Here is a 26,851-nt window from a genome sequence, read left to right as displayed (position 1 = left end):
GCAATGAAGTGAGGTTCTGAATGGCTGCAGCCAAATGTTTGGACACTTTGTTGAAAAGTCTTGAAGTGAGATTCACATTGATGTGAGGAAGCAACAGAAACTTTGGATTTCTTCCACTCTGAGCCCGACTTCACAATGCTCTCATGTGACTGGAATGTGTCGTCCTCAATCTTCTCCTCAGCGTCTCATTGGGACTGGAGGAAACTTTTCACTTGATCAACCTGTGAGCAGAGCAGCAGCTCATGGCCGCTGATCTGGAGCCTCATTTAGAAACGCTGCCGACGCTCCAGACGGAGCCTGAAAGAGGCCGACTCCACTTCCTACGCCAACGTGAAGGTTGAAAGAAATGAAGTGGAGGTGAGTGGTGCGACTCGTCATGTGATCCTGCTAGACCAATCGCGTAGCTGGATTCGGTAAACACAAAGCCAAGATGGCCGCGAGCAGGGTTGTATCAACTAGTACAGAAGAAGAGGAAAACTCGCCAGAAAGTGAGAAAAAGCTGAAATCTTTGTCGCATAAACGGTGCTATCTGCATATTGCTTCAGTGAAGCATGAGAAAAGGCAGGATTTCACAGTCGCACGGTGGAATATGTATAAGAACAGCCTACTACAGTGGCTGGAGTTGAGGGGTGAGTGCCGCAACGTAGCTGAAAACTACAAACACTGCCTTGATTTGGAGTTTGAAAACATCCCCGAGGACGCTGCCTTCCACCCCACATGTTATCGGAGGTTTATTGACAAGAGCGCAATTGGCAAAGCGGAAAGACGTTTCGTCCGTGAGAGAGAGAAAGGAGATGATAAGGAAAGCTCCTCAATAGGTGAGGCCATCCCATCAACATCGAGCAGAACGACACCGAGTCCAACAAATCTGACGAAGAAACTGCGATCAAGCTCAGGCCTGCCCGTCTCCAGCTCTGGGCCCGTCCTTCCTGCCCTGTGCATTATATGTAAGAAGAAGGAAAAATACACAGTCAAGGCAGGAAGACGACAAGTGATGTCCTCCATCAGCACTGCAAAGGGGCAAATTATCAGGCTGCTATCATGAGGTCTTGTGTGAAACAAAACATAGGCGCAGCATCAGCTGCTGGATACGGCTGGCATCTGGAAGATGGAGACCTACGACTCACATGGATGACAAGGAATCCAGCACCTCACAGTGTTTTGCATGTGATACACTGTGTTGCAAGAGAGTGCCTGTGAGACAGGCAGATGTTTATGTGTCTCTGCAGGACTCTGTTGCACAGATCTGTGCAGGTGTTGCAACTGTACAAACACTAAGGAAATCCAGGAGAGGGAAGATGACAACTGTCCTGATACAGACAGTGAGGATTAGCATGTTGTGTATTGCCGGAGGATTGTATTTTAGGCCTATATATTGTAAATATGTAAATATGTTTTCCATGCAGATTTTGTGTTTGATCACTGTTGTTTTCAGTTATGAATGAATAAAATGAACGACTGCATAAATGAATGGTCATTGTCATAATTATTGCCTTTTACTGAACAAAATGATATGACCGTTGAAATTTTAGACCCCGGCTTTTAGGGGGGCCCTCACAAGGAGGCCCCTGAGAGACTGGGTACCCCAAGTGCTAATACATGTACTGCACAGAAATGACAACAATCAGCATTTATGATGCAATTATGAAACGACGACGGAGCAAACCCCCTTGGGGGGCCCCGCACGGCCCCATCAGCCTTCAGCGCTGTCTGCGTCAATCAGGCGAGCCGCGAGGTTTATTGTCTAATATAATTATTGATAAGCCAGGGCTTTCAAGGACTTTCTGTTGGTCCCTGGATCTAATAGAAAAGATTAGGGGTTCTCTAAGTTTTTCAGTATACATATTATAGCTGGGCCGTTCATGGCAGTAACGTGCTGCGTTACCGCGAGACTCTTATCATGCGAGAAAAAAAATGTCGCCGTTATGCTTTTCAAAATTGGATCTGAGAGCTATGTCTACACATGCAAGCTATGCAGTTCACTTTGAGATATTTTAGTGTGGATGCATGCCTGGCCCAGCCTGGCTGAATAACGCTGTGTGTGTGTGTGTGTGTGGGTGTGTGTGTGTGTGTGTGTGTGTGTGGGGGGGGGGGGGGGGGGGACCTGTCCTGCGCGGCGAGAGTCACACTGCGCTCCTGCTGACCGTCAAAAAAACACACTCGTCTCATACTGAGCAGGATTACTATTGCAACAACACATCATCAGCAGGGTAAAACTAACCTGTCTCACGACGGTCTAAACCCAGCTCACGTTCCCTATTAGTGGGGGAACAATCCAACGCTTGGTGAATTCAGCTTCACAATGATAGGAAGAGCTGACATCGAAGGATCAAAAAGCAACGTCGCTATGAACGCTTGGCCACCACAAGCCAGATTAATCGCGATTAAAATTTCATTAATATTTCACAGTGTAGTGAATGTGCGATTTATAACGTGTCCTCCAAAGTGTTTTGGGGTTGTTGGATTTTGTATTTGATGAGTTTGACAAGGAGAACCAAAAATACCATCCACTTCCATTGTGTCCGTCCCAAAAACCTTCCCCGACTCACCTCTGAATAAACAACAGCTCGCCCTCACAAGAAAAGTAAGTATACTGTTTGAAATGACTAAGGAATTGCACTAAATGGACCAATTTGCCAAAATGTTGAAGTATCGCTTTAAGGAATTTAATCGTTGCTATTTGTTATATCAAATGTCCCAAAACTTGTGTGCAAAAAAAAACCCCAAAATTCGGTGTGCACGAATGGGGTCGGGGCCCGATGAATTCTTTTGCTTGGAGCCCCCAAGGACCCTTGCCCCACCACTATTCTCCTCCAGTGAGGTTCTCCTTCCTCCTCCTGTGAGCTTCTATCAGACTTTTCTATTCAGACTAATGATCTGAAGAAAAGAAGGATTTGGGCTGCATTAATGTAGTGAATTGAGCTCTTTGAACCACAGCGTCATCCAACTCTTCGTCTCTCTCACTTGATTAGAAACAAGATCCAGAGGATTATTAAAGGTGTAATAAGCAAGAAAATCACTATAAAATAATTAAAATCATTCTCATCTGTCTCCTGTCATTGAAGAAACTCCATCTCAATCCATCAAATGTGTCTTGGTCAAGTTTATTCCAAACTGAGAGGTGTGGGCAGAACAACATTAGTGGGCGGGGCGAGATGGTCACTACTTCCTGGTTCCAGAGCCAATCAAATGTGAGTTCCTGAGGTTGTCAAACAAGCAGCACAGCTTTCTGTATTTTATGTCTGCTGGAGGTGTGTCATGAGCAAGTTCAGTTTTGTTTCAGTGAGAGAAGAAAGAGAGGACAGGTGAACATGCAGCTCCTCCTGGCTCTCTTCTTCCTGCTGGGAATCCCCAGCGGGGCTCCAGGTAGGATTCCAGCTTTTTCTCCACATCTCCTCTGACTGACAAGCTTCTCTTCTTCTGAGGAAAATCTCTTTTTCCTTCTTTTCTTCTGTCTGGAAACATTTGAAGCCTCATTGGAGAAATCAGTGGGCCTCATGTTCATGTTGAATGTGGAACAGTTGGTTCTGTGTTGATCCTGATCTCAGTCTGATCCTGGATCAGTAGTGGAGCTCCAGACTATTGATCCCATATGGAGTGTGGAGGAGACCGAGGCTTCACTGATCCATTCACATGATGGATCCCGTTGATCCCATCACTGGGATCTAGTTCCAGCTGTGTGTTGCTCTTTAATAATGTGTGAGGTGTGTTTAAACAGCCAGAAAGAGGAAAAGGAACTCGTCTCCTCCTGTTCTGTTAGTAGAAGAACTCTGTCAGTCCTGAAACTGTGATTCATTTATTTTGGTTCTGCCCTGTTGTCCAAAGCTTCTGCTTCCCCATTTGGAGTTTTATTGAAAAAATATTGAAAAATAATTTCCCTTGTTGTGGAGAGATGTACTTTTTTGTCCTCTTTGACTTGAACAGAAAAAATAATTGAATCATTCTTTTGGCAAAACTCCACATTCACAAATGGAAGTTCAGTCAGAAAAACTACCTTTCTTGCTTTTCACAGTGAGGTCAAGCTGAACATCGACTCCGATCAGTTTTTCTCTTCATCAAAAGGAAACAAAAACTGAACATCTGGACACATTTTGGCATTTTTGTAAACCTCTATCCCCCCTGGAGAGTTCTGAGTTGTGATTCTATGGTTTATTTACTCTATTTCATACTCTACTGTCTTTCTCCTGATCACACATTTGGACTCTTTCTATCTAATAGAAAGTCAAAGCTGCTGATCAACAGTCCAGTGATCAGCTGTTGTTCTGCTCTGGGGCCTCACCTATAAAACCCTGCGGGAAAATCTGACAATAATGGTGCGTGGGAACGCAACGCAAACTTCTGTCCACAAAAAAAATTCGGGAGCCAAAAAAAAGTGCGCCGCACAGCTGTTCGCAATTTCCAAGTCACGGTTTCAAATCCTGCGGAGAACGTGTCGGTGGCCGATCACACCCACAATCCCGCCCCAACTCCACCCCTTGGCACCATATATGGGTATGCAAATGAACTCATGAATGAAATTTGGGTATATTAGACGGTGAGGCGCACGCGCGGAGCCTGCAGATAACCGCGGATCAGGCGGATGAAGTGTCGAAAAATTAAGATTTTAATGACATTCGGGCGGGTTGTGTTGAAGCATTCAAATAAAAAAAAAGCAACATTTTAAATCTTATTCCAAACATAAAGAAACGAACGAAAACGATAGAAAACACTTCATGATCAGCCAAATGAGCAAAAGTGTGCATAATCATGGCATTTACAATTTAATCGCACATTCAGCAGAAAACAACGCAGCTTTTCCTTTTCAAGGCGATCAGCGTCTCGCTGCAGAACACAAGTGTCGCCGGCAGGTGAGATGCGCCGCATGCAGGCGGTGGATCTGCTGCTGTGGAGGGCTGAGGTGATGCTGCTGCCGTTATTGGTGAGGTGGAGAGCCGGTCTGCTGTCCTCTCTGGAGGACACAGCAGTGGAGGGACAGACGGAAAAATATTGAGTGGGAGCAGGTGACCACAACGTGGTCAGAGCCATCGGGCCACTACTGCTGAAGTGAAAAAAGTGGTCCGACTTGAAGGTGAGTTGTCATAATTCATAGAGTCTCAACATTGCGGAAACACCTTTAAAAAAAAAAAGGAAAAAAAAACTTAACATAAAAATGTAGTGGAAATGGTTGCACAATATGATCGTGCGTCCAGGCATTATCTAAATTGTTTTGCCTCTGGAGTCAGCAGGATTTAATGCGCTGCAGCACATAGAGGCTGTGAACCCGGGATGATTCGGGGTTCGGACGTCAGATATGGCCATGGCTAAATAGCAAACATTTTTTGTGTCAATTTGCCATTTAATTGTGAACACTTTGAAGTGTGTATCATGAGAAAAATTGTCATACAAGGGACAGTCGGTATTTGTAAGTGCAGAGACAAAGACATTGTACATGTTTATATGTGATGTGTTTGATTGCTCCCTGTGAACTATTTATTTTGTGTTTATTTTAGAAGATGCAGAAAGGAGATGGTACAGGATGGAAACATTCCAAAGCGCGCTGAACATGACTTCCTCAAAGTGTCTCCCCTCATGTGCTCATCACCACTCACTGTCTGTCTTAAATGTATATTTAAATTATATCTAACTTATGTCTGTTATTTATTTCGTTATATCTGTCTTGGATCTTGGTGTAAATTATGTTTGATTTATATCTGTCGGCTTCTATCTATTATTTAATTAAATGTGTGGTCAGTACATTCCTGTTATGCAATTATATCTAATTTTACATACAAACTATATTTAACTTTTCCTTGTATGGTTGGGCTTTGTATTTTTCTACTTTTCTTTCTACGTTTCTTGCCGCTGCAGCCCTGCAGTTTCCCCATGCGGGACAAATAAAGGCTTTTCAATTCCGTTTCCTTCTGCTTAGTCGTCTCCACGTAGTTTTTCTGAATTGTGCGGTCCCGTACGGCACCTATTTTGTTGGCGGTGAGGACCGCAAAGTCACGCGCATTTTTTCCCTTCGCAAAATGTATATAGGTACCTGCTTTGGCGCAGAGGGGCGGCACCGCAAGGTTTGGGGCTCGTTTTGTGCGCCGCAAGCTTTATAGGTAAGGCCCCTGGTGTCTGTTCAAAGTCCTCTGAATGTTTCCTGTTGTCAGCTGGAATGAAAGCAGCTGAAGAAATTCCAAAGAGTTTTTCAATCAATAGTTGATCAGTGAGAAGAAAGTGAGCTTTGATTGGTGTCATCAAGTGTTTCCAACCAGAGGAAGTGAAGAAAAGAGTGAAGAGATGCTCTTTGAATCTCATGGATTCAGGCTTTAAAGCAGCTCAACACTTTACACAAGAAAAGGAAGAAGCAGCCAGATCAGAGGGAAACAGCAAATGTCCAATCAGGCTGGACTGTCAATGTTATTGATTGATTTACTCTCTTCTCTTTCTTCCAGAAATTCACTCTCTCAAGTTTTTCAACACTGGATCATCTCAAGTTCCAAACTTTCCAGAGTTTGTAAGTGTGACTATGGTGAATGAAGTTGAGATTGATTACTATGACAGCAACACCAGGAGAAAAGTTCCCAAACAGGACTGGATGAATGAAGCAGTCGACTCACAGTACTGGGACAGAAACACTGAGAGGTTGATGGGAACTCAACAATCCTTCAAAGCAAACATTGAGATCGTGAAGCAACGTTTGAACCAAACTGGAGGTTTGACTGAACTTTGACTTTTTTCTTGATCCTGTCTTCACTGAGTCCACACACACACACACACACACACACACACACACACACACACACACACACACACACACACACGCACAGTCTTGTATTTCTATCCTTGTGGGGACCGTCCATTGACTCCCATTCATGTCTAGCCCCTAACCCTAACCCTTACCCTAACCCTAACCCACACCACAACAAAGCCTAACCCTAAAGAAATGTTTTTGCACTTTTACTTTTTTCAGTAACAACAACATGGTCAAGAAAACACTTGTTTCTCCTACTTAGGACCGGAAAAAGGTCCCCACAAGGCACGTCGTTCCACGTTTTGCTATCCTTGTGGGGACATTTGGCCCCAACAAGGATAGAAATATGAGAACACACACACACACACACACACACACACACACACACACACACACACACACACACACACACACACACACACACACACAGCTTGCTGGTCAGGTCAGATCCAGTCCTCCTCCAGTAGAATCAAAGCAGATCCATAGAGAAATGTGAGAGCTGCTTTGTGAAATTCAAAGAAAACTTTTTCCAAACAGAGTTTGAATGAAAACTCCCAGTTTGTCTCTTGTTTCTTGTTCTTTGAGCTTTGAGTCAGCAGCAGCAGCAGCAGCAGCAGCAGCAGCAGCAGCAGCAGGGGTGAAGTGGTTAGCACTGTCCCCTCACAGCAGGAGGACCTGGGTTGGATTCCTTTCTCTCCTCAGACTTTCTCCCAGCTCAGTGTGATGCTCACACACTCCATTCAGGCTGCTGACTGTTGACAGGAAGCAGATCAATATGTCCCACTGATCCTGAGTCAGCGTCAGCAGCCCGTTAGCTCCAGCAGCTGCTCAGCAAGGAGCTAACGGGCTGCTGAGCAACCAGGCTAACCTTCAGCTAGCTGCTGAAAGGAGCTAGCTTCAGCTAGCCTATTAGCTAAACTAGCTTCAATGTCAGCTAGCTTGTTAGCTAAACTAGCTTCAATGTCAGCTAGCTTGTTAGCTAAACTAGCTTCAATGTCAGCTAGCTTGTTAAAGAAGCTCAAAGGTCAGAAACTTGTTAAATAACCGAGCTTTAACATCTGCAGCATGTTAGATAACCTAGCTTAAACAGCAGTTTGCTTGGTCAAAATAGCAGCAGGATGGCAACCGTCGCATTGCTCATCACTGCGTCCTGAAAAACTGCCATTAACAACCCACCCCAATAGGGTCCTAATGGCATATGGTCCATCCCCATGTCTATTGATTACTTCCCAGGGTTCAAGCAGCATTAGTTCCTATTAACAACTCCACTTGAGCTTGGATGTGAGGAATGCCAATACCATCCAAATACGGCCAATTGGACAATTCCTCCCTTCTGATGATGTTGTCTGTGCTTACAGGCATCTACTTCCGGGTATGGACCTCCTGTAAATTCTAGAATTTCTTTCCATTGAGACTCGAGATCTCCAAACCAGTCAGTTTGAAGCTTGAAACTGATGACTTTGAGCCCATAGTATGCAGGTTGATTTGAGTTCTCTTTCCATTCAGGTTGAGCATCCTCATGAGGTTCTCGGAGCAGAAGGTGGCTGTACTTCCTGAATCCAGAAATGTGCATGTTTGAATGATTTTGTCTCCTTTGCTGGATTTGACCTGAACTGACAGAATGGACAGTCTCTCTGCAAGCACGTGATCGTACAAGAGTGCTGCTCACTGATGCTTCCTCAGGAGGTTTGAGATCTGTGTTGTTTGCCGTCACCCTGTGTTTGATGTGAAGAATGCTGGGATGGGTTTGGCTGCACAGAGCACAAGTAAAGCAGTTTTTGCAGTCCTTGGTCCTATGTCCAATGCGAAGGCAGCCAAAGTCGACTCCTTTCTCCTTTAGGAAGCCGATCTCATCCCTGTGGCTTTTCTCCTCTAGTTCTGGACACTGCTCCAGGGGGTGAGTTTGAGAGCAATGTAAACAAACACAGGTGTTTTTTGCAAATACACTATTTTGCCTTTGAATCTGACTGGAATTTCTGTACATTTCTGCAGAAGGGTGGTGGTAATTGTGGTTACAACTCCGTTTGTAACTTGGATTTGGCTGTGATTTCGTCCTGCTCATGTTTTTGATTCCTGTAGCAGGCTGTGAACTCTGAATATCCCCGTAAACTGGATCAGACACTATTTTGACTTGCTTCTCAATGAATGCAACAATGTCCATGAAGTGAGCTCTGCTTTTACAATGTTCCAGTATTTCACATGCGGAAGCTCTCCACTTCTCTTTCAGTTTGTATGGGAGTTTTGGAATCAGTGTTCTCATGTTTGAAGGTAAATCCAGTTCCCTCATGTATTGCACATCCTCCATGGTGTTACAACATTCACGCAGGAATAATGCGTATGCTTGGAGAGACTTCACATCTTTGGGTTTTACGACGGGCCAGCTGAGAACTTTATCCATGTAGGCCGCTGTGATCCTGTGTTCATTGCCGAAGTGGTCCTCAAGCAGATGTTTAGCCATGGCGTAGCCTCTGTCAGGAGGCATATGCTGGCAGCTACGCACCAAGTCCTTTGGCTGACCTCTTGTGTACTTGTCCAGGTAGTAAAGACAATCCCCACTCTTGTTGGCATTGTTCTCGACACAGTGCTTAAAGGCTCGAATTAATGTTCTGTACTGCAAAGGGTCACCATCAAAGAAGGGAATTTCTCTCGGCGGTAATAGATGAGCGGCTTGCTGTTGGATGAGCAGTTTTGATATTTCATTTTGCCTTTGCAACAGGTCGCAGAGTGTTGCTGTTTCGCCAAATCCTTGAAATGGTGGAGCTGGAACGATGTTTTGTAGTACAGGAGGATCCACAAAGAGGTTGCTTGAGGTTTTTTCACACTTTGTTTTACTGCGTTGAATGTCCGAATATTGATCATGTGCTGCATCCCAATATGCAGTTTGCGTTTGTTGCTACTGAGGATCCACAAAGGCAGGTTGATATTCCTCTGCTTGTGGGTTAAGAGCTGTGGCCGTGTTCTCTGATCTTGCTCCTTTTTCAAAATATGACTCCATTCCATCGGACTGTGTATTTGAGAGCGCTTTGCGGCTGGAAACTGTTAATACTGCTAATTTAGCAGCAGACGCAGCCATTTCAGGTTGGAGCTCCAGTCTTTCTTTCCTATTTCTCAGCTTTTCTGCCAGCTCCTCCAGAGCATGTCTCTCGCGTAGAGAAGCAGCTTGAGCCTCCAAGGCAGCTCGTTCAGTCTCAGCCTGCAGACGCACTGATGCAGCAGAAGACCTGCCGCTTCTTGAGCCAGCGTGACTTTTGTGTGATTTTTTACTGGACACATTGGAGATGCTGTTACTGGGGTTTACCTCTCTCTCAACACGATCCACACTGTTCACGTTTTCTGCAGGTTTGAGAGCACCCTTATTTTCCAACCACCTGTTCTTCTCCTCCATAAAGTCATTTAGACCCAACAGCTTTGCTTTGTCCCACACCTCATGTTGCTCTGTTACAATATTTGCCTCCTGCATTGTTAAAAAAAGATACCGTAAAAGACTGGCAATTTCCGCCCGAAATTTCGACTGAAGATGTACAGAAAGTAAACTGAATGCTGTTCTTGAACTGTTTGGAGTACATGCTTGGTTGGGGTCTCATTTGAAAGCTGACAATCTGTATTTTCACCCAGTGCAGTCAGAATTACTCTAGGTGCTACTGGCACAGATTTATTTATGTTGCAGCACACTGAATTAGGATGAATTTCATTCTCGCCTGAATTTTTTTTCCCTCATAAAACACCTGGAAATAAGTGTGGAAGTGTAGAGGATGGGAAAAGCCTTAAATAAAAAGTAAATAGAAAAACTGACACCCCCCCACATTTAAAACAAGAAACCCGAAAAATAAAACACAATTAAAGCCGCAAGCGGCATTGGACGGGACCGAGCCCTCTGGCAAGGTGGCCCCACTGAGGCCGTCCTCGTACCTTGATGACCGAAGTCCAGGTCACTGGGAACCTTGCTCCTCCATAGACTTCCAGCACCCTCTCACCCACTAACATGTAGCTGTTAGCATCTCCCATCCGCTAACAGGAAGCTGTTAGCATCTCTCATCCGCTAGCATGTAGCTGTTAGCATCTCCCATTCGCTCACATGTAGCTGTTAGCATCTTCCATCCGCTGACATGTAGCTGTTAGCATCTCCCATCCACTCACATGTAGCTGTTAGCATCTTCCAGCTGCTAACATGTAGCTGTTAGCATCTCCCATCCGCTAACATGTAGCTGTTAGCATCTCCCATCCGCTCACATGTAGCTGTTAGCATCTCCCATCCGCTATCATGTAGCTGTTAGCATCTTCCATCCGCTGACATGTAGCTGTTAGCATCTCTCATCCGCTAACATGGAGTTGTTAGCATGTCCCACCTGCTAACATGTAGCTGTTAGCATCTCTCATCCACTAACATTTAGCTGTTAGCATCTCCCATCCACTCACATGTAGCTGTTAGCATCTCTCATCCACTAACATGGAGTTGTTAGCATGTCCCACCTGCTAACATGTAGCTGTTAGCATCTCTCATCCACTCACATGTAGCTGTTAGCATCTTCCATCCGCTAACATGTAGCTGTTAGCATCTCTCATCCGCTCACATGTAGCTGTTAGCATCTTCCATCCGCTAACATGTAGGTGTTAGCATCTCTCATCCGCTAGCATGTAGCTGTTAGCATCTCCCATCCACTCACGTGTAGCTGTTAGCATCTTCCATCCGCTAACATGTAGCTGTTAGCATCTCCCATCCGCTAACATTTAGCTCTTAGCATCTCCCATCTGCTAACATGTAGCTGTTAGCATCTCCCATCCACTATCATGTAGCTGTTAGCATCTGTCATCCACTAACATGTAGCTGTTAGCATCTCCCATCCGCTAACATGTAGCTGTTAGCATCTTCCATCCGCTAACATGTAGCTGTTAGCATCTCTCATCCGCTCAAACCCAACCGATTCAGCGGGGGCCACGGCAATGGAGTTGCAGTGCGGGAAGCTCCATTGTCGTGGCCACCGCTGAATCGGTTGGATTTAAATAACTTCTGAAGGAATCCAAGCTGCACCATGTTTGTCTGAGTGAGTATATGAGCAGGCACACACCTATAAATAAGGTCCAGGTATCAAAAAAACCGGAGTTGCCCTTTAACACTGTTGAATTTGAAATTATCCCTGTGCTTTGTTAAAAATGTCATATTTTGCAAAAATATGGGGTGTATGGGGTATGGGCTCTTATTTTGATAGTCATGTCTGCTCCACTATGTCAAACACCAATATATCCATGTGAGTGTGATTCCATACATTCAATTGCCTGTTTGAGCAGCAATCCATCACTCATGTGAGATTTATGGTCACAGTGCGCCATCTGCTGTCGAAAGCAGGTACAACATGCAGAATGTTTTACAGCAGCTCTCAGATCAGCCCAGAGGCTCAATGCCCATATATGGCATAAGTAGGTCACATGATGTTAGAGTGTGACTCGGCAGACACACAGTTTCTCTTTGGTAAAAACAGCTGGTTATAGGCATTCCCGTTGCCCAAAATGAAAAAAAAAACACCCTCAAGTTTGATAGGCATTTTAGTTGTCTTTACATATGTCAAGTTTTCAGAGCAGTCAGACTTATAATTTTGACCATGGAAGCCTTAATTGGTGAAGAAGGCGAGATTTTTGAGCAAAAATGTACAATAAAAGTGTGAATGACGGACTTCCTGTTTGATTTAGGTCATGGGTACGAGTGAGTAAGTTGTAGATCTCGATGAGACGAACGCATGCATATGTTTTTTTTTCTCTGTACGACACTGTGAAGGGTGAAACAGTCCATATTAGTGGTTTTTGAGTGAAAAGTGTTTGAGAGTTGGTTTGATCTCTCTGCGACATTCCTGCGAGTTACGGTGGCCTTTTTTCATATTTCTAGGTGGCGCTAGAGAGCGGATGGAGATATGGGGTTAATTTTTCCATTTTATGAAATTTTTCACCAGTCTGCATGTGCCTGCCAAATTTGGTGAGTTTTCATGCATGTTTAGGGGGTCAAATAAGGGTTCAAAGTGGCGGCACGATAATAATAAGAAACGGACGAAGAACAATAGAGGCCTTGCCCTCAGGCAAGGTGGCCTCAGTTGAGGCCACCTCGCCCTCGGGCTCGGTCCCTAATAATAAGTTGTTCAGTTGATGGTTTCTAGTATTATATCATGTTCCAAATGTCACTGTCGTTACCCTTTTGTGACAGTAGGTGTCACTCAACTACCATGGATCAGTAAGGAAAACCGCTTCTGAAGCGCACCATCCAGGAAGTGGCAGAATTAAAATGACGCTTTCAGCGGTCACACACGCATAACCGTGTCTCGTTTTACTGCTCCACACAGGTACGTTGAACATTATGTTTTATCATTTAACCTTAAGCTCACAAGTTTGTTGTAGTCTTGTGTTGCTGTTGATGTCGTGGGTATACAGAATGATTGTTGAATTGCAGAGTTTGAGCATGATTCGTGTCTCGTGTTTTCCCCATATTAGCTGTTAGCTTCAAGTGACCACGATGTGGTAACGTGTGGGAATCTTTGAATGTTTAATGAGTGCTGTGAACTAAACTGTATACAAATTAACTCTAAAAGAACTTTGGGGAATGCATAAGCACCTGTTTCATTTGTTTTGAGTTGGATGTAAAATGTAAAGTACTGTTATTTTTGTGTTACTGTAGTGTATGAAGGCAGCCGCCTCATGATATTGGACTGATGAGATGTTCTCATTTCTGTTTGATTTCTGGGAAGAAGATGAGTTTTGAAGTTAATCTGTTAATTGTAAATACACTGCAAAAAATGATAACCTAAATACAAGATATCAACACTAAATTAAAGAAAAATACTCTTAAAACTAATGAAATTATCTGTCCATGCAGTAAGTGAATTTTACTTAAAATGAGATCTTGATATAAGAATATTGAACCAAGAAATAAGTCTCTGTATCTTAAAAATATCTTAAATCAAGTGAGATGAGACATTTTGACTGAAAAGAAGACTTTTGAACTTGGTAAGATTATGGATTTTTGCTGTTTTTGCAGTGTAGAGTGTTTATGTTATGTTGAATGTGTTGATGTGCTTTGATGGATTTGAATTTGAATTTGTTGAAATGTGTTTTTATAAAAGAAGTGCAGAATTAAAATGACGCTTTCAGCGGTCACACACGCATAACCATGTCTCGTTTTATTGCTCCACAGTTCTTCAATGATTGTGAGGCAACAACGCTACCAGCCCAGGCACCCCTAGGCTGGAGGCCGGTCACAGAAGCACTGTGAGAGCTTGAAAACACAATTTTGCAAAAGCCTGGAGTCTTACATAGTTCAGGTCAAAATGTCAGAGCAGTAATACAAGAAATGAGTGTTTCACACATGTATTTGTACTGCTATGCCCCGGCGGGGTCAATTTTGGACATCCTCTGTATACCCTCTGGATGCCCTCTGTACAATGGTATATGTTGGTTTTTAGCCCGTTTGTTCTGTTGGTGACTGATTTGAGCTTTGGCGGAGGTCTGCGCTCTCTGAGTGCCAAATTCTAGTTTCAAGACATGTTTTGGACGAAATGCTATACTTTCCAGCTTTGTGTGGATGCATACATTTGGACTGTGTCCATTTTTGCTGGATTATTTTCATCTGTGGCTACTTGTGAGCCTTCAAAGGTGAGTTGTGCTGTTTACGTTATTTGCTGTTTGTTGGACAAATGTGTTTATATTACCCGATGTGGTAATCACATCTGAAAGTGCTTTATACCGACGGATTCATGAGCTTTCTAACACATCTAATACATAGTGTGTCTGTGGAATTTTCAAAATGTGTCTGCACATTAATACATCTGGAGATGTTTACGGGCCGGCATGCTTTTATTAATTTAAACATCTGCTAGCATTTTACGCAAACTAGCTTAAATATCAGCTATCTTGTTAAAAAAAAAAAAACCTAAGAAATCTGCAAGCATAAGCTGCCTTTTTTAAACAATCTATGTGCTGTTTAAGCTAGCTCATTTCACTAGCTAGCTGATATTTAAGCTAGCTGCTTTAATAAGGTAGGTGATTTTTAAACTAGCTTTTTTTTAACAAGTCAGATGATTTAGCTATTTTTATAACATGCTAGCTGATGTTTAAGCTAGCTTATTTAAACATCTGCCAGCATTTTAAATAAGCAAATTAAACATATGCTAGCATGTGAAATAAGCTAGCTCAAACATCTGCGAGCTCTTTGAAAAAGCTAGGTTAAACATCTGTTAGCATATGAAATAAGATCGCTTAAGCGTCATGTGGCTTGTTAAAAAAAGTTAGCTGAAACATCCATCCATCCATCCATCCATTTTCTACCGCTTACGGGTCACGGGGGCAGCAATCTCAGCAGGGATGCTCAAACTTCCCTGTCCCCAGACACTTCCTCAAGCTCCTCTGGGAGGATCCCAAGGCGTTCCCAGGCCAGCCGGGAGACATAGTCTCTCCAGCGTGTCCTTGGTCCTCCCCGGGGTCTCCTCCCAGTGGGACATGCCCAGAACACCTCCCCAGGGAGGCGTCCAGGAGGCATCCTAACCAGATGCCCGAGCCACCTCAGCTGGCCCCTCTCGATGTGGGGCAGTAGCAGCTCTACTCCGAGCTCCTCCCTGGTGACTGAGCTCCTCACTCTATCTCTAAGGGCCACCCTACGGAGGAAGCTCATTTCAGCCGCTTGTATCCGGGACCTTGTCCTTTTGGTCATGACCCAAAGCTCATGACCGTAGGTGAGGGTGGGAATGTAGACTGACCGGTAAATCGAGAGCTTCGCCTTTCGGCTCAGCTCCCTCTTCACCACAACGGACTGATACAACAACCGCATCACTGCAGACACTGCACCGATCCGCCTGTCAATCTCACACTCCATCCGTCCCTCACTCGTGAAAAAGACCCCAAGATACTTAAACTCCTCCACTTGGGGAAGAGTCTCTCCACCGACGTGGAGAGGGCAAGCCACCTTCTTCCGGTCGAGGACCATGGCCTCGGATTTGGAAGTGCTGATCCTCATCCCTGTCGCTTCACACTCGGCTGCGAACCGCCCCAGTGCATGCTGTAGTAGGTCCGGGTTCGATGAAGCCGACAGGACACCATCATCTGCAAAAAGCAGAGATGAAATCCTGTGGGTCCCGAACTGGACTCCCTCCAGCCCCTGACTGCACCTAGAAATTCTGTCCATAAAAATGATGAACAGAACCAGTGACAAAGGGCAGCCCTGCCGGAGTCCAACATGCACCGGGAACAGGTCCGACTTACTGCCGGCAATGCGGACCAGACTCCTACTCCGGTCATACAAAGACTGGAAGGCCCTTAACAAGGGGCCCCGGACTTCGTATTCCCAGAGCACCCCCCACAAGACACCACGAGGGACGCGGTCGAACGCCTTCTCCAAGTCCACAAAACACATGTGGACTGGTTGGGCGAACTCCCACGAACCCTCGAGCACCCTATGGAGGGTATAGAGCTGGTCCACTGTTCCACGACCAGGACGAAAACCGCATTGTTCCTCCTGAATCCGAGGTTCGGCTATCGGTCGAATCCTCCTCTCCAGTACCCTGGAATAGACTTTCCCGGGGAGGCTGAGGAGTGTGATCCCCCTATAGTTGGAGCACACCCTCCGGTCTCCCTTTTTAAACAGGGGGACCACCACCCCAGTCTGCCAATCCAGAGGCACTGTCCCCGACTGCCACACGATGTTGCAGAGACGTGTCAACCAAGACAGTCCCTGCACATCCAGAGACTTAAGGTACTCGGGGCGAATCTTGTCCACCCCCGGTGCCTTGCCACCTAGGAGCTTACCAACCACCTCGGTGACTTCGGCTTGGGTGATGGACGAGTCCACCTCTGAGACCTCAGCCTCTGCTTCCTTCTCGGAAGACGTGGCGACGGGATTGAGGAGGTCCTCGAAGTATTCCTTCCACCGTCCAACAATATCCCCAGTTGAGGTCAGCAGCTCCCCACCTCCACTGTAAACAGTGTTGGTGGAGACCTGCTTTCCCCTCCTGAAGCGCCGGACGGTTTGCCAGAATTTGTTCGAGGCCGGCTGATAGTCCTCCTCCATGGCCTCTCCAAACTCCTTCCAGACCTGAGTTTTTGCCTCCACAACCACTCGGGCTGCAGTTCGCTTGGCCTGCCGGTACCCGTCAGCTGCTTCGGGGGTCCCATGAGCCAGCAAGGCTTGATAGGACTCCTTCTTCAGCTTGACGGCAGCCCTTACTTCCGGTGTCCACCACCGGGTTCGGGGGTTGCTGCCATGACAGGCACTGGAGACCTTACGGCCACAGCTCCGGGCAGCTGCTTCGACGATGGAGGTAGAAAACATGGTCCACTCGGACTCAGTGTCCCCAACCTCCCTCGGGACATGAGAGAAGCTCTCCCTGAGGTGGGAGTTGAAAACCATGCTGACAGAGGGTTCCACCAGACATTCCCAGCAGACCCTCACAACACGTTTGGGTCTGCCAAGTCTGTCCAGTTTTCTCCTCCGCCAGCGAATCCAACTCACCACCAGGTGGTGATCGGTCGACAGCTCTGCCCCTCTCTTCACCCGAGTTTCCAAAACACACAGCCAGAGGTCAGATGACACAACAATAAAGTCAATCATCGACCTCCGACCTAGGGTGTCCTGGTGCCAAGTGCACTTATGGACCCCCCTGTGCTCAAACGTGGTGTTTGTTATGGACAAACTGTGACTAGCACAGAAGTCTAACAACAAAACACCACTCGGGTTCAGATCGGGGAGGCCGTGCGATCCAATCACCCCCTTCCAGGTCTCACTGTCATTGCCCACATGGGCGTTGAAGTCCCCCAGTAGAATAATGGAGTCCCCAGTCGGAGCACTGTCCAGCACTCCTCCCAGGTACTCCAAGAACGCTGGGTACTCTGCACTGCTGTTTGGCTCATATGCCGAGACAACAGTGACGCACCTGTCCCCGATCCAAAGGTGCAGGGATGCGACCCTCTCGTTCACTGGGGTGACCTCCAACACATGGCGGCTGAGCTGTGGGGCTATAAGCAAACCCACACCAGCCCGCCGCCTCTCACCGCGGGCAACGCCAGAGAAGTGGAGAGTCCAGACCTTCTCCAGAGCCCAGGCTATGTGTGGAGGTGAGCCCGACTATATCTAGCCGGTACCTCTCAACCTCCCTCACAAGCTCGGGCTCCTTCCCCCACAACGAGGTGACATTCCATGTCCCTAGAGCTGGTCTCTGTGTCTGAGGATCGGGTCGCCGGGCACCCTGCCGTCAGCTGCCACCCGAATCCACAATGCACCTGGCCCCTAAGGTTCCCTTGGTGGGTGGTGAGCCCACTGGAGGTCAGGCCCACGTTGTCCCTTCGGGCTGAGCCCAGCCGGGCCCCGTGGGCAAAGGCCTGGCCAACAGGCGCTCGCTTACGAGCCCCAACCCCAGGACTGGCTCCAGGGTGGGGCCCTGGCTACGCCATACCGGGTGACGTAACGACCTTTGTTCTTTTTCTCTGCATAGGCACTACTGAACTGCTCTCAGTCTGGCCCGTCACCCAGGACCTGTTTGCCATGGGAGACCCTACTGGGGGGCATAAAGCCCCCCGGCAACATAGCTCCTGGGATCATGCGGGCTCTCAAACTCCCCCACCACGATAAGGTGGCAGTTCTAGAGGGAGTAGCTGAAACATCTGTTAGCATTTTTTTTGTTTTTTAAGTGAGATAGCTTACTTAAAATGCTAGTAGCTGAAACATCTCCTAGCATTTTAAGTAAGCTATCTTAAACATCAGCTAGCTTGTTAAAAAAGCTATCTTAAGCATCTGCAAGGATGTTAATAAGCTTGCTTAAACATCTATTACCATGTTTTAAAAGCTAGCTTAAACATCTGGCTCGCTAAAAAAAAAGCTAGCTTAAACATCTGGCTTGTTAAAAAAAGCTCGCTTAAACATCTGGCTTGTTGAAAAAATGCTAGCTTAAACATCTGCTAGCATGTCTCAGTTCCTCTAACTCTGTTCCTTTTCAAGATGGAGCGCCGTGATTGGCTGCGTGGGTGTCTTTAAACCCTAGTAATTTTGTTATAACTTGTAAATTCTGTAACTTGTTGCCATGACAATAAATAGCATTCCGTGTCAAATAAGGTAGCTTAATCATCTGCTCGCTCTTGAAATAAAGCTAGCTTAAATATCTGAAACCTATCAATTATACTAGCATAAACACCAGTTAGCTTGTGAGAAAAGCTAGGTAAGACATTTGCTAGCATGCTAAATAAGCGAGGTAAAATGTCGGCAAGTTAAAAAAGCTAGCTTAAACATCTGCTGATAGCATTTTGTAAAAGCTAGCTTAAACATCATCTAGCATGTAACATAAGCTAGCATAAACTAGCTTGTTAAAGAGCTGGCTTAAATATGAACTAGCATGTTAAAATAACCAGTTAAAGGGACTGTATCATGCAAAATTCACTTTTTGTATGTTTTAACCTTGTTATATAGTTATGTACTCACCAAAAACACCCTCAAAGCGTTTTTTTTTTCCTTCGTGCCTGTGTGTTTGAGCGTTCCTCGTGTTTCTGCTGCTCAGAGAGGCAGCCCCTCCCGCACCCATGAAAACGCTCTGCTTCCCATGTTGACATCACACAGAGAAGATAGCTCCCCTGAGCCCCCCTCCCGCAGGCCCTCGGCAATCAGCGTTGCCCCTTTTTGTAACTCCAATTACGGAGATAAACTTTAGCCATCGTCTGAAAGCGACAATCAAGCAAGAGCAAGAGTCTGAAGGGTCTGCGCTTGGTGAGCTTCCAACAGGAAAAGACATTTTCGCGTGTCTTTGCGTGTAGAGAAGCTAAAGCTAAAGAGCTAAAGCTAGCCAACTTATTTGTTTTGAAGCGCTGATTGGTTGAAGTTCGCGGTCAGTCAAAGTCCACAGGGGGAGAGGCGGGATTTTCAGTGAAACGGAGCGACTTGTCAAAGCGTCACACGCTCACCTACTACAGCTCTTCTCCCTTTAGAAATCCCAGTCTGGTGGGAAAGCTGCTCAGGGGGATTCTCCTCAGGCTCCGCCCTGGACACGCCCACTTTCTGCCATATATGGTGATGCAGAGCTGCTGCTGAACCTTGAGGCTCCAGATCAGCGGCCATGAGCTGCTGCTCTGCTCACAGGTTGATCAAGTGAAAAGTTTCCTCCAGTCCCAATGAGACGATGAGGAGAAGAACGAGGACAACACATTCCAATCACATGAAAGAGTTGTGAAGTCGGGCTCAGACTGGAGGAAATCCAAAGTTTCTGTTGCTTCCTCACATCAATCTTCATCTCACTTCAAGACTTTTCACTGTTTGTTGGACTCAACAAAGTGTCCAAACATTTGACTGCAGCCATTCAGAACCTCACTTCATTGCCTTTGTCTTCAGTTCCACTGAACAAAGTTGCTGAATGAATCCAAACCACTGATTGATGATGAAAAAGCTGCGATGCGTCAACATGGAGCTGAATCCAGAAGAAATCCATCAAGTCAGAGTCCTGATCACACACCAACACTCACTCACTGTGTGTGTGTGTGTGTGTGTGTGTGTGTGTGTGTGTGTGTGTGTGTGCAGACCTGCCAACCTGTACGCATTTTGCGTAGCAGGTACGTAATTTGACATCAAAATACGCTGGTACGCTCCGCCTCATTAAACCACGCAAAAAGCTGCAGACGTATGTGAGCGCTGTTATAAATGCGGACCGTGGACGTTCTCATGTCTGACCACGATACAGCAGCAGGGCTCTGAAGTGTCACGCATTTCGGTGTGTTGTCACACATTCACGGCACACATTGTATTTGTCATGCTGAAAAAAAATACCGGTAAATTAGGCTGGTGCGCCGCAGCTATGGAACCGGGAGGAAACACATGTGCCACCCTGTAGTGCTGCGACATTCAATGAACGAGTCGTTCGTTTGAACGGCTCTTTCAAGTGAACGACGAGAGCCGGTTCACAGCTGTCTGAGAGTCGTTCCTTTGTGCAAATTGTCCTCGCTTCCTTCACGTGTCTCCTGAGTCCCTCCTGAGTCCAGCTGTCACCGCTGCTTTCGTGTTAACGACCGAGTTTCACTTTTCCGCAGCAGTTCCAGTCACCTGAACGCAGCAGCTAACTAGCGGAGGAGGAGTGTCGCGAAACCGGAGCGGAGCCGGTGTTTTGGAATAACTGAGTCCCTTTTAACTGGCGACTGGGTTTCTTTCACGTCCCTTGTTGCTGATAGATATTAAAAACCAGACAAAAAGTCGTGTCAGACCTTTTATGAGTCTGATTTCAACATCTGCGGCTACTAGCAGCAGCAGCAGGAAATGCTAAAGGAAGTCGGTCACCAGGTAACAAGGACAACAGTTAATTTGAAACACCGTATTCACGGCTTTATAAAGGTTTTAGTAATGGAACACACACGCGCACGCATGCACACACACACAGCAAAAAATGCTTAGTTAAAGGACATGTAGCAGCATTTTGAAGCTCTTTTCTGGGGACAACGTGCATGGTCAGCCGCAATGTAATGTGTACCAGAAAAACATCTGTTAAATGTTTGCCAATAAACAAATTAAAGAACCACATGAGAACTTAAAACTGACAGCCCCCCCCCCCCAACCGGTCGACAAGTGTTCCGGCAAGTGGTACTCAAAAAATTTCACCAGGGTTGGCAGGTCTGTGTGTGTGTGTGTGTGTGTCTCTCAGGTGTCCAGGCACAATGTCATTTGTGGGGACATTTTTTGGATCCCGATGAGGGGAAACAGTGTTTTCTTGTTCGTGTTGTTGTTACTGAAAAAAGTAAAAGTGCAAAAACATTTCTTTAGGGTTAGGCATTGTTGTGGTTTGGGTTAGGATGAGGGTCAGGGTTAGGGGCTAGTAAATGCATTATGTCAATGAGTGTCCTCACAAGGATAGAAATACAAACCTGTGTGTGTGTGTGTGTGTGTCTTTCTGTCTCTCAGGTGTTCATATTGTCCAGTTCATGTATGGCTGTGAATGGGACGATGAAACTGATGAAGTGGGAAATGGATTTCATCAATACGGTTTCGATGGAGAAGATTTCCTCTCTTTCGACCTGAAGACAGAAACATGGATCGCTCCAGTTCAACAGGCTGCTCCCACCAAACACAAGTGGGACAATGACAAAGCTCTTTTGGCTCGGTGGAAGCAGTACGTCACAACAGAATGTGTTGATTGGCTGAAGAAGTATGTGGAGTTTGGTCGGAGCTCACTGATGAGAAAAGGTAAAATATAGGGTTGCACCGATACCGTTTTTTGGCTGCCGATACCAATGCCGATACCTGGCTGTGTAGCATCAGCCGATACCGATACCCTTCCGATACCACGCTGTTTGAAAAAGAACTGAATAGAAGAGCATTTTTTTCTTCTAATTGTCAAGAACTGTCACGTCCTCTGCCTCGGCCACCACGTGGGGGCAGTGTTGCTGTTTTTCCTCCTCCTCCTCCTCCTTTCTGTTCTCCTCATTTACTACATAACATTTTTTGGGCCACAGGACACACCGGAATATGATAATGTAACATCCAGCAGCATGAAAGGAAGATGAGTTGGATTCTTAATGCTGGTTTATTAAGCTTCAGAACCTACTGTGGTTGTAACCACGGCAACACGACAGCAAAACATCCATCCATCCATCCTTCATTCACCCACCGCTTATCCGGACTGGGTCTCAAAAAAACAGTCTTAAAGGTGCTGTAGGCAGGATTCGGCATCTCCGCCATCTTAGATGGTAACCCTTAGGTAACCCTAAGCAAGATGGGCGATTTGACCCATCTAAGATGGCGATTTGAAACCCAGCACAGCCAATCCTGTCCAGTTTTCTCTGACATCACGCCCTCACGCAAGTTAAGCCCCTCCCACAAGAACGTGTGACGAACGCTCCTCGACCAATCACGGTTAGAGCCTCATGGGCTCTTCTGATTGGTCAAAGATACCTGGAGCTGTCGAGATTCCTTTTCAGCTCAGAACAGAGACAGATGGAAATGCTGCACCCTCGTGGTAGTGCAATTATGCTGCACTGCTAAAGGATTATCAATGGATACTCTAACATTTAATCCAAAGAAAACACAGAAAAATTAGCATTGACTAGCAAAATCCTGCCTACAGCACCTTTAAGAAAAAACAGCTGAGAGGCGGCTCTCTCTCTGTTTTTCCAACATGGCACACATGCTGGCTTCCTGGTCCTGCCCCCTGCTCCCTTCCAGCCACTCAGGCCACAGCGGTGCATTCAGGTTACTTGAAAACATAGTAACTCACAGAACTCAGTATACCGGTTAAAAAATAACAACTACATCAAAGATGCTACTGAAGTAAGTCCGTAATTAAATAATAAGGCGAATTAAGCAACGCCATTGTGGGATCCTCCTTCTTTGTTGTTTTTCTGCAGCTTGTGTTCCAGTGGTTGCACTGCGGCCTCTTTATGTTACCATCAACCACACTGCAGGCTCCTGACTACCGCGGCTGCGTGGTTCATACAGAAAGCGCAGCGCAGAGGATGTGTAACGACGCTGATTGATTAAAATAGCAACGTATTTACTGCGGATAGCAGAGCGGAACGACATACTTTATGTGGAATGTGGCAGTCAGCCTGGACCTGTACCTCCAGTTAGCTCCTGTTACCACCTCAGCCGCTCGCCGCTCCGCCGGACCTGCTCCTGGAGCCTGGCTGCTTTCCTGACTTCACCGGGGAACTTAGTTGAACTCCAGACTCAGTCTGCTCCTGCGGCTGGAGACCAGCTTCATCTCACAAAGACTCATGATACTAATAAAACTCCTGCTATTCAGACTCAGATCCATGCTCTGTAACAAGACCTGCATCCTCACTGGAATGTAAAATCATTTCTACCATTCTCTGAAAACACAGATCACACACCGTGAATGTCGAAGAATGAATTCACACGGCGGTGCGTTCAAGTGCAATATGAAAGTCGGAAAATGGCATCGGCGTGTTATTTGTTAGTACTCGCCGATACCGATACCAGCGTTTTAGTGCGGTATCGGGGCCACTGCCGATACCAGTATCGGTATCGGTGCAACCCTAGGAAACTGTTTGGAGTACGAATCCCAATTCTCTGCTTAATCCTCAGTCTTACTCCTCATTCCTCAAAATGCGCGCTCCCATGAAGTTAAGTGCTGTCCCATTCCTAAACAAGTTGAGGAAAGGAGCGAGGCTAAGGAGCGTAATCTCCCTTAATTTTGAGATTCTACGAGACCTACCTTGGAGTTAAGGATAACCCAAAATGCTTGTTAAATAGTTTGTTTTACTGTTATTTTATTAATAAAAAAAAATTGTATATTACTTTGGGAGTAATTATATTAACTTTCTATCACAGATAATATTTATAAAGGCTATTAGAAAGAAATCATGAAAATTCATTTCAATGCATTTATTAACAAGGTCACACATGCAAAATGTTAAACATTTCTAAGGCAGGGCGCAGTACTTACAGTTTTAAAGGGCGTTGTTATTGATCATTGACCAAAATTAATACTGCTGCTCTTTCACTTAAGGTTTTCCGCCAGACCTTTTCAGTCCGGGCGCCCCTGCCCCCCGCGCTAAATTCTGCAGCGCCCAGACAACGGAGAGGAAAAAAAGAAAAAGAAAAACAACGCTCCACGTGTGTGCTCTCTCTCTCCTTCGGACGGTCCAAAGAAGCGTCACGCTAGCTGCTAGTAGCACCCTCCCGACGGTCCAAAAACTCCCCCCACCCACCACCACCCGCCACCGCTGAAACACTGCACTTCCGGCTTTCTTCTACCCTCTTGCGCAGTGCTGCCCCCTGTGGTCCAAGGACGTAACTGTCTTTAAGGGTTGTCCCTTTTCCAAGTGGCATTACATTCCTTAACACTTGTTTTTAGGAGGCACTTAATTTGAGATTGAGGATCAAGGTTGAGGAGTGAGGATTAAGCAGAGAATTGGGATTGGGCCAAAGTCTCAGCTTCTCTTCTTTCATGCTGCTCTCAGCATCTCCTCTCCTCTCTCCATCTGGCCTTCCTTCATCCCTCTTTCCATGGCCCGTCTCTTCCTGGCTGCAGTGGCTGACATGAGAGAGAAAGAGTGTAGAGAAGAATCCAGTAAAGTGTGAGGTGTCTTCCTGCTTGTTCTCCAGATCTTCCCTCAGTGTCTCTCCTCCAGAAGACTCCCTCCTCTCCGCTCACCTGCCACGCTACAGGTTTCTACCCCGACAGAGCCGACTTGTTCTGGAAGAAAGACGAGGAGGAGCTCCATGAGGACGTGGTCAAAGGAGAGATCCTCCCCAACCATGACGGGAGCTTCCAGATGAGCGTTGATCTGGATCTTTCAGGGCTCAAAGATGAAGACTGGGGGAGGTACAGCTGTGTGTTTCATCTGGCTGGAGGACAGGAAGTCTCCAAGAGACTGGACAAACGGGACATCAGGACCAACTGGAAGACAAATGATGGAGGTCAGAGACTCTTCATTTCACTCTCATTCTCTCCTGTGTCTTTTGTTCCGTTCTGATGTTTCTCTTTGTTGACAGCAGCTTCACTCCTATCAGTGTGTTTTTATCTGCTCAACAGTTCAAGAAGCTCAATAACTTCCTGCTTTTTCTGAGTTTCTCCTGAAAAGTTTTTCTCACCACCGTCCAGTTTTTCTGCTTGTTTTGGTTTTGATTCTCTGAATTCCTGTTTTCTGCTCACATCATTCCGTGACTCTGTGTCTGAGAAGCTCATCTGAAGAAGGAACAATCTGCTCTGATAACACAATCCACTGCTTCTGCTGTTTCTATGAGGCAGGAGAGGATTATTGATCAGGGGAGACGACCTCTGACAATCCATCTGGAATCTAGATGATGGAAACAGAGACACTCCTCACTGACCAGCTGTTTCTCTGCAGGGTTTCCCACTGGAGCTGCTGTTGGAATTGTTGTTGCTGTTCTGGTCGTCCTGGCAGGCGTTGGACTCGCCGTCTACTTGAAGAAACGACCTCAAGGTAAAGTAGAAACTCTCCTTTCCTCATCAGGATCATTGATGTGTGTGTGTTGAACCTGAAGGAGGGTTTGGAGTGGAAAAGAGTGGTCGTCATGGTAACCTCCTCCCTCTTTCTCCTGCTGTTTTTTCCTGCTGTTCAGAGCCACTAACAGTGAGTACTTTCCTATTTCCTTTCATCAGGATGTTTCAGTGTTGTTTGATATTTCTTTCTGTTGTTTCTGCCTTCAAGCTGACTTCTTGCTTTGGAACATGTTTCATGTGTTTCATTGTTTTTAGGAGGTTGCAGATTGCGTCTCTGTGGTGTCCAAGTTTCTTCCTTTGAATGTTCCTCTTCAGTGATTTCTCTTCTTCCTTTCAGACACAAATGACTGAGAACAAGTTTTGCTCTTTGTTTTCCAGCCTCTGACACTTCCTCTACATCAGGACAAGATCCATCCAAGAAGAAGATGTTAGAAACCTCTTCATGAAAGGAAGAGTCCAGAGAGGCTCCAGTCATTGAGTCTGATGGAGCAAGAGCCAAAAGAAATGATGGAGAAGTTGCTGATTGCTCCACTCTGAGCTGCTCTCCAGGACGGGGCTCCTTCCTCCCTGTGGATTGACTTTGCTTTGGTGGAATCTTGCTGCAGCTTGTGGCTCTTTGAGTGTGTTTGGATCAGATGTTTTGGAGGAGGAGGCTCCTGCAGCAGTTCTCACAGTGACAACTCAGTGAAAATCCTCTTTGGGCTTCAATGGACATGAAGACAGTCTGGATTAGAACTGATGTGTTGAGCGAGTTTCTCTCCTCCACTGATTTCCTCCTGACTAAACTATTGATCTGCTTCATTCACTTGTTGCTTCTCATCACTTCCTTCTGATCTTTTCTTGGTTTTATTTGATCTCAGATGGTGAAATGTTTTGGACTTTGCTTCACATTGACAGCAGAAACCAGGAGCTTTTTCCTTTATGGTGTCAGTTCCTCAGAGGACTTTAAAGCAGCTAAAGAGCTGCTTTCATCTCAGCTTTTGCTCTTTCAGTCATATTTATTCTGATTTTTCAGCCGCTGAATAAAGTTCTTCAAAATCCCTCAGTCTTTACTCTTTTATTAGATTTACATTTTCTTTGTCACACTCTGCGTCTGTGTGCACGTACCAGAACACACACACACACTCAGCCAGGTCCAGAGTGCTCCTCAGGAGGACTGGGACTCTTCCCGGTGGGCCGGTCTGATACTTGGACCGGGTTGTCCCGG

At 46.0% G+C, this 26,851-nt stretch overlaps 1 protein-coding gene across 1 annotated transcript; it reads left to right on the top strand.

Annotated features, from left to right (window-relative positions):
• The first annotated feature begins 430 nt into the window (after nt 1–430).
• Nucleotides 431–26,645, top strand: LOC115409759 (class I histocompatibility antigen, F10 alpha chain-like). Its single transcript, XM_030121036.1, has 6 exons — nt 431–488; nt 6,426–6,686; nt 21,618–21,899; nt 24,783–25,097; nt 25,529–25,624; nt 26,023–26,645. The coding sequence occupies exons 1-6, from the start codon at nt 431–433 to the stop codon at nt 26,088–26,090; spliced, it is 1,080 nt and encodes a 359-aa protein (XP_029976896.1). The 3' UTR covers nt 26,091–26,645.
• Nucleotides 26,646–26,851: the final 206 nt, after the last annotated feature.

Source organism: Salarias fasciatus, chromosome 22, assembly GCF_902148845.1.
Source record: "Salarias fasciatus chromosome 22, fSalaFa1.1, whole genome shotgun sequence".
In the NCBI taxonomy this organism is placed as follows: domain Eukaryota; kingdom Metazoa; phylum Chordata; class Actinopteri; order Blenniiformes; family Blenniidae; genus Salarias; species Salarias fasciatus.
Note: the sequence above shows the minus strand (reverse complement) of the source record. Positions and strands in the feature narration are given on the sequence as shown.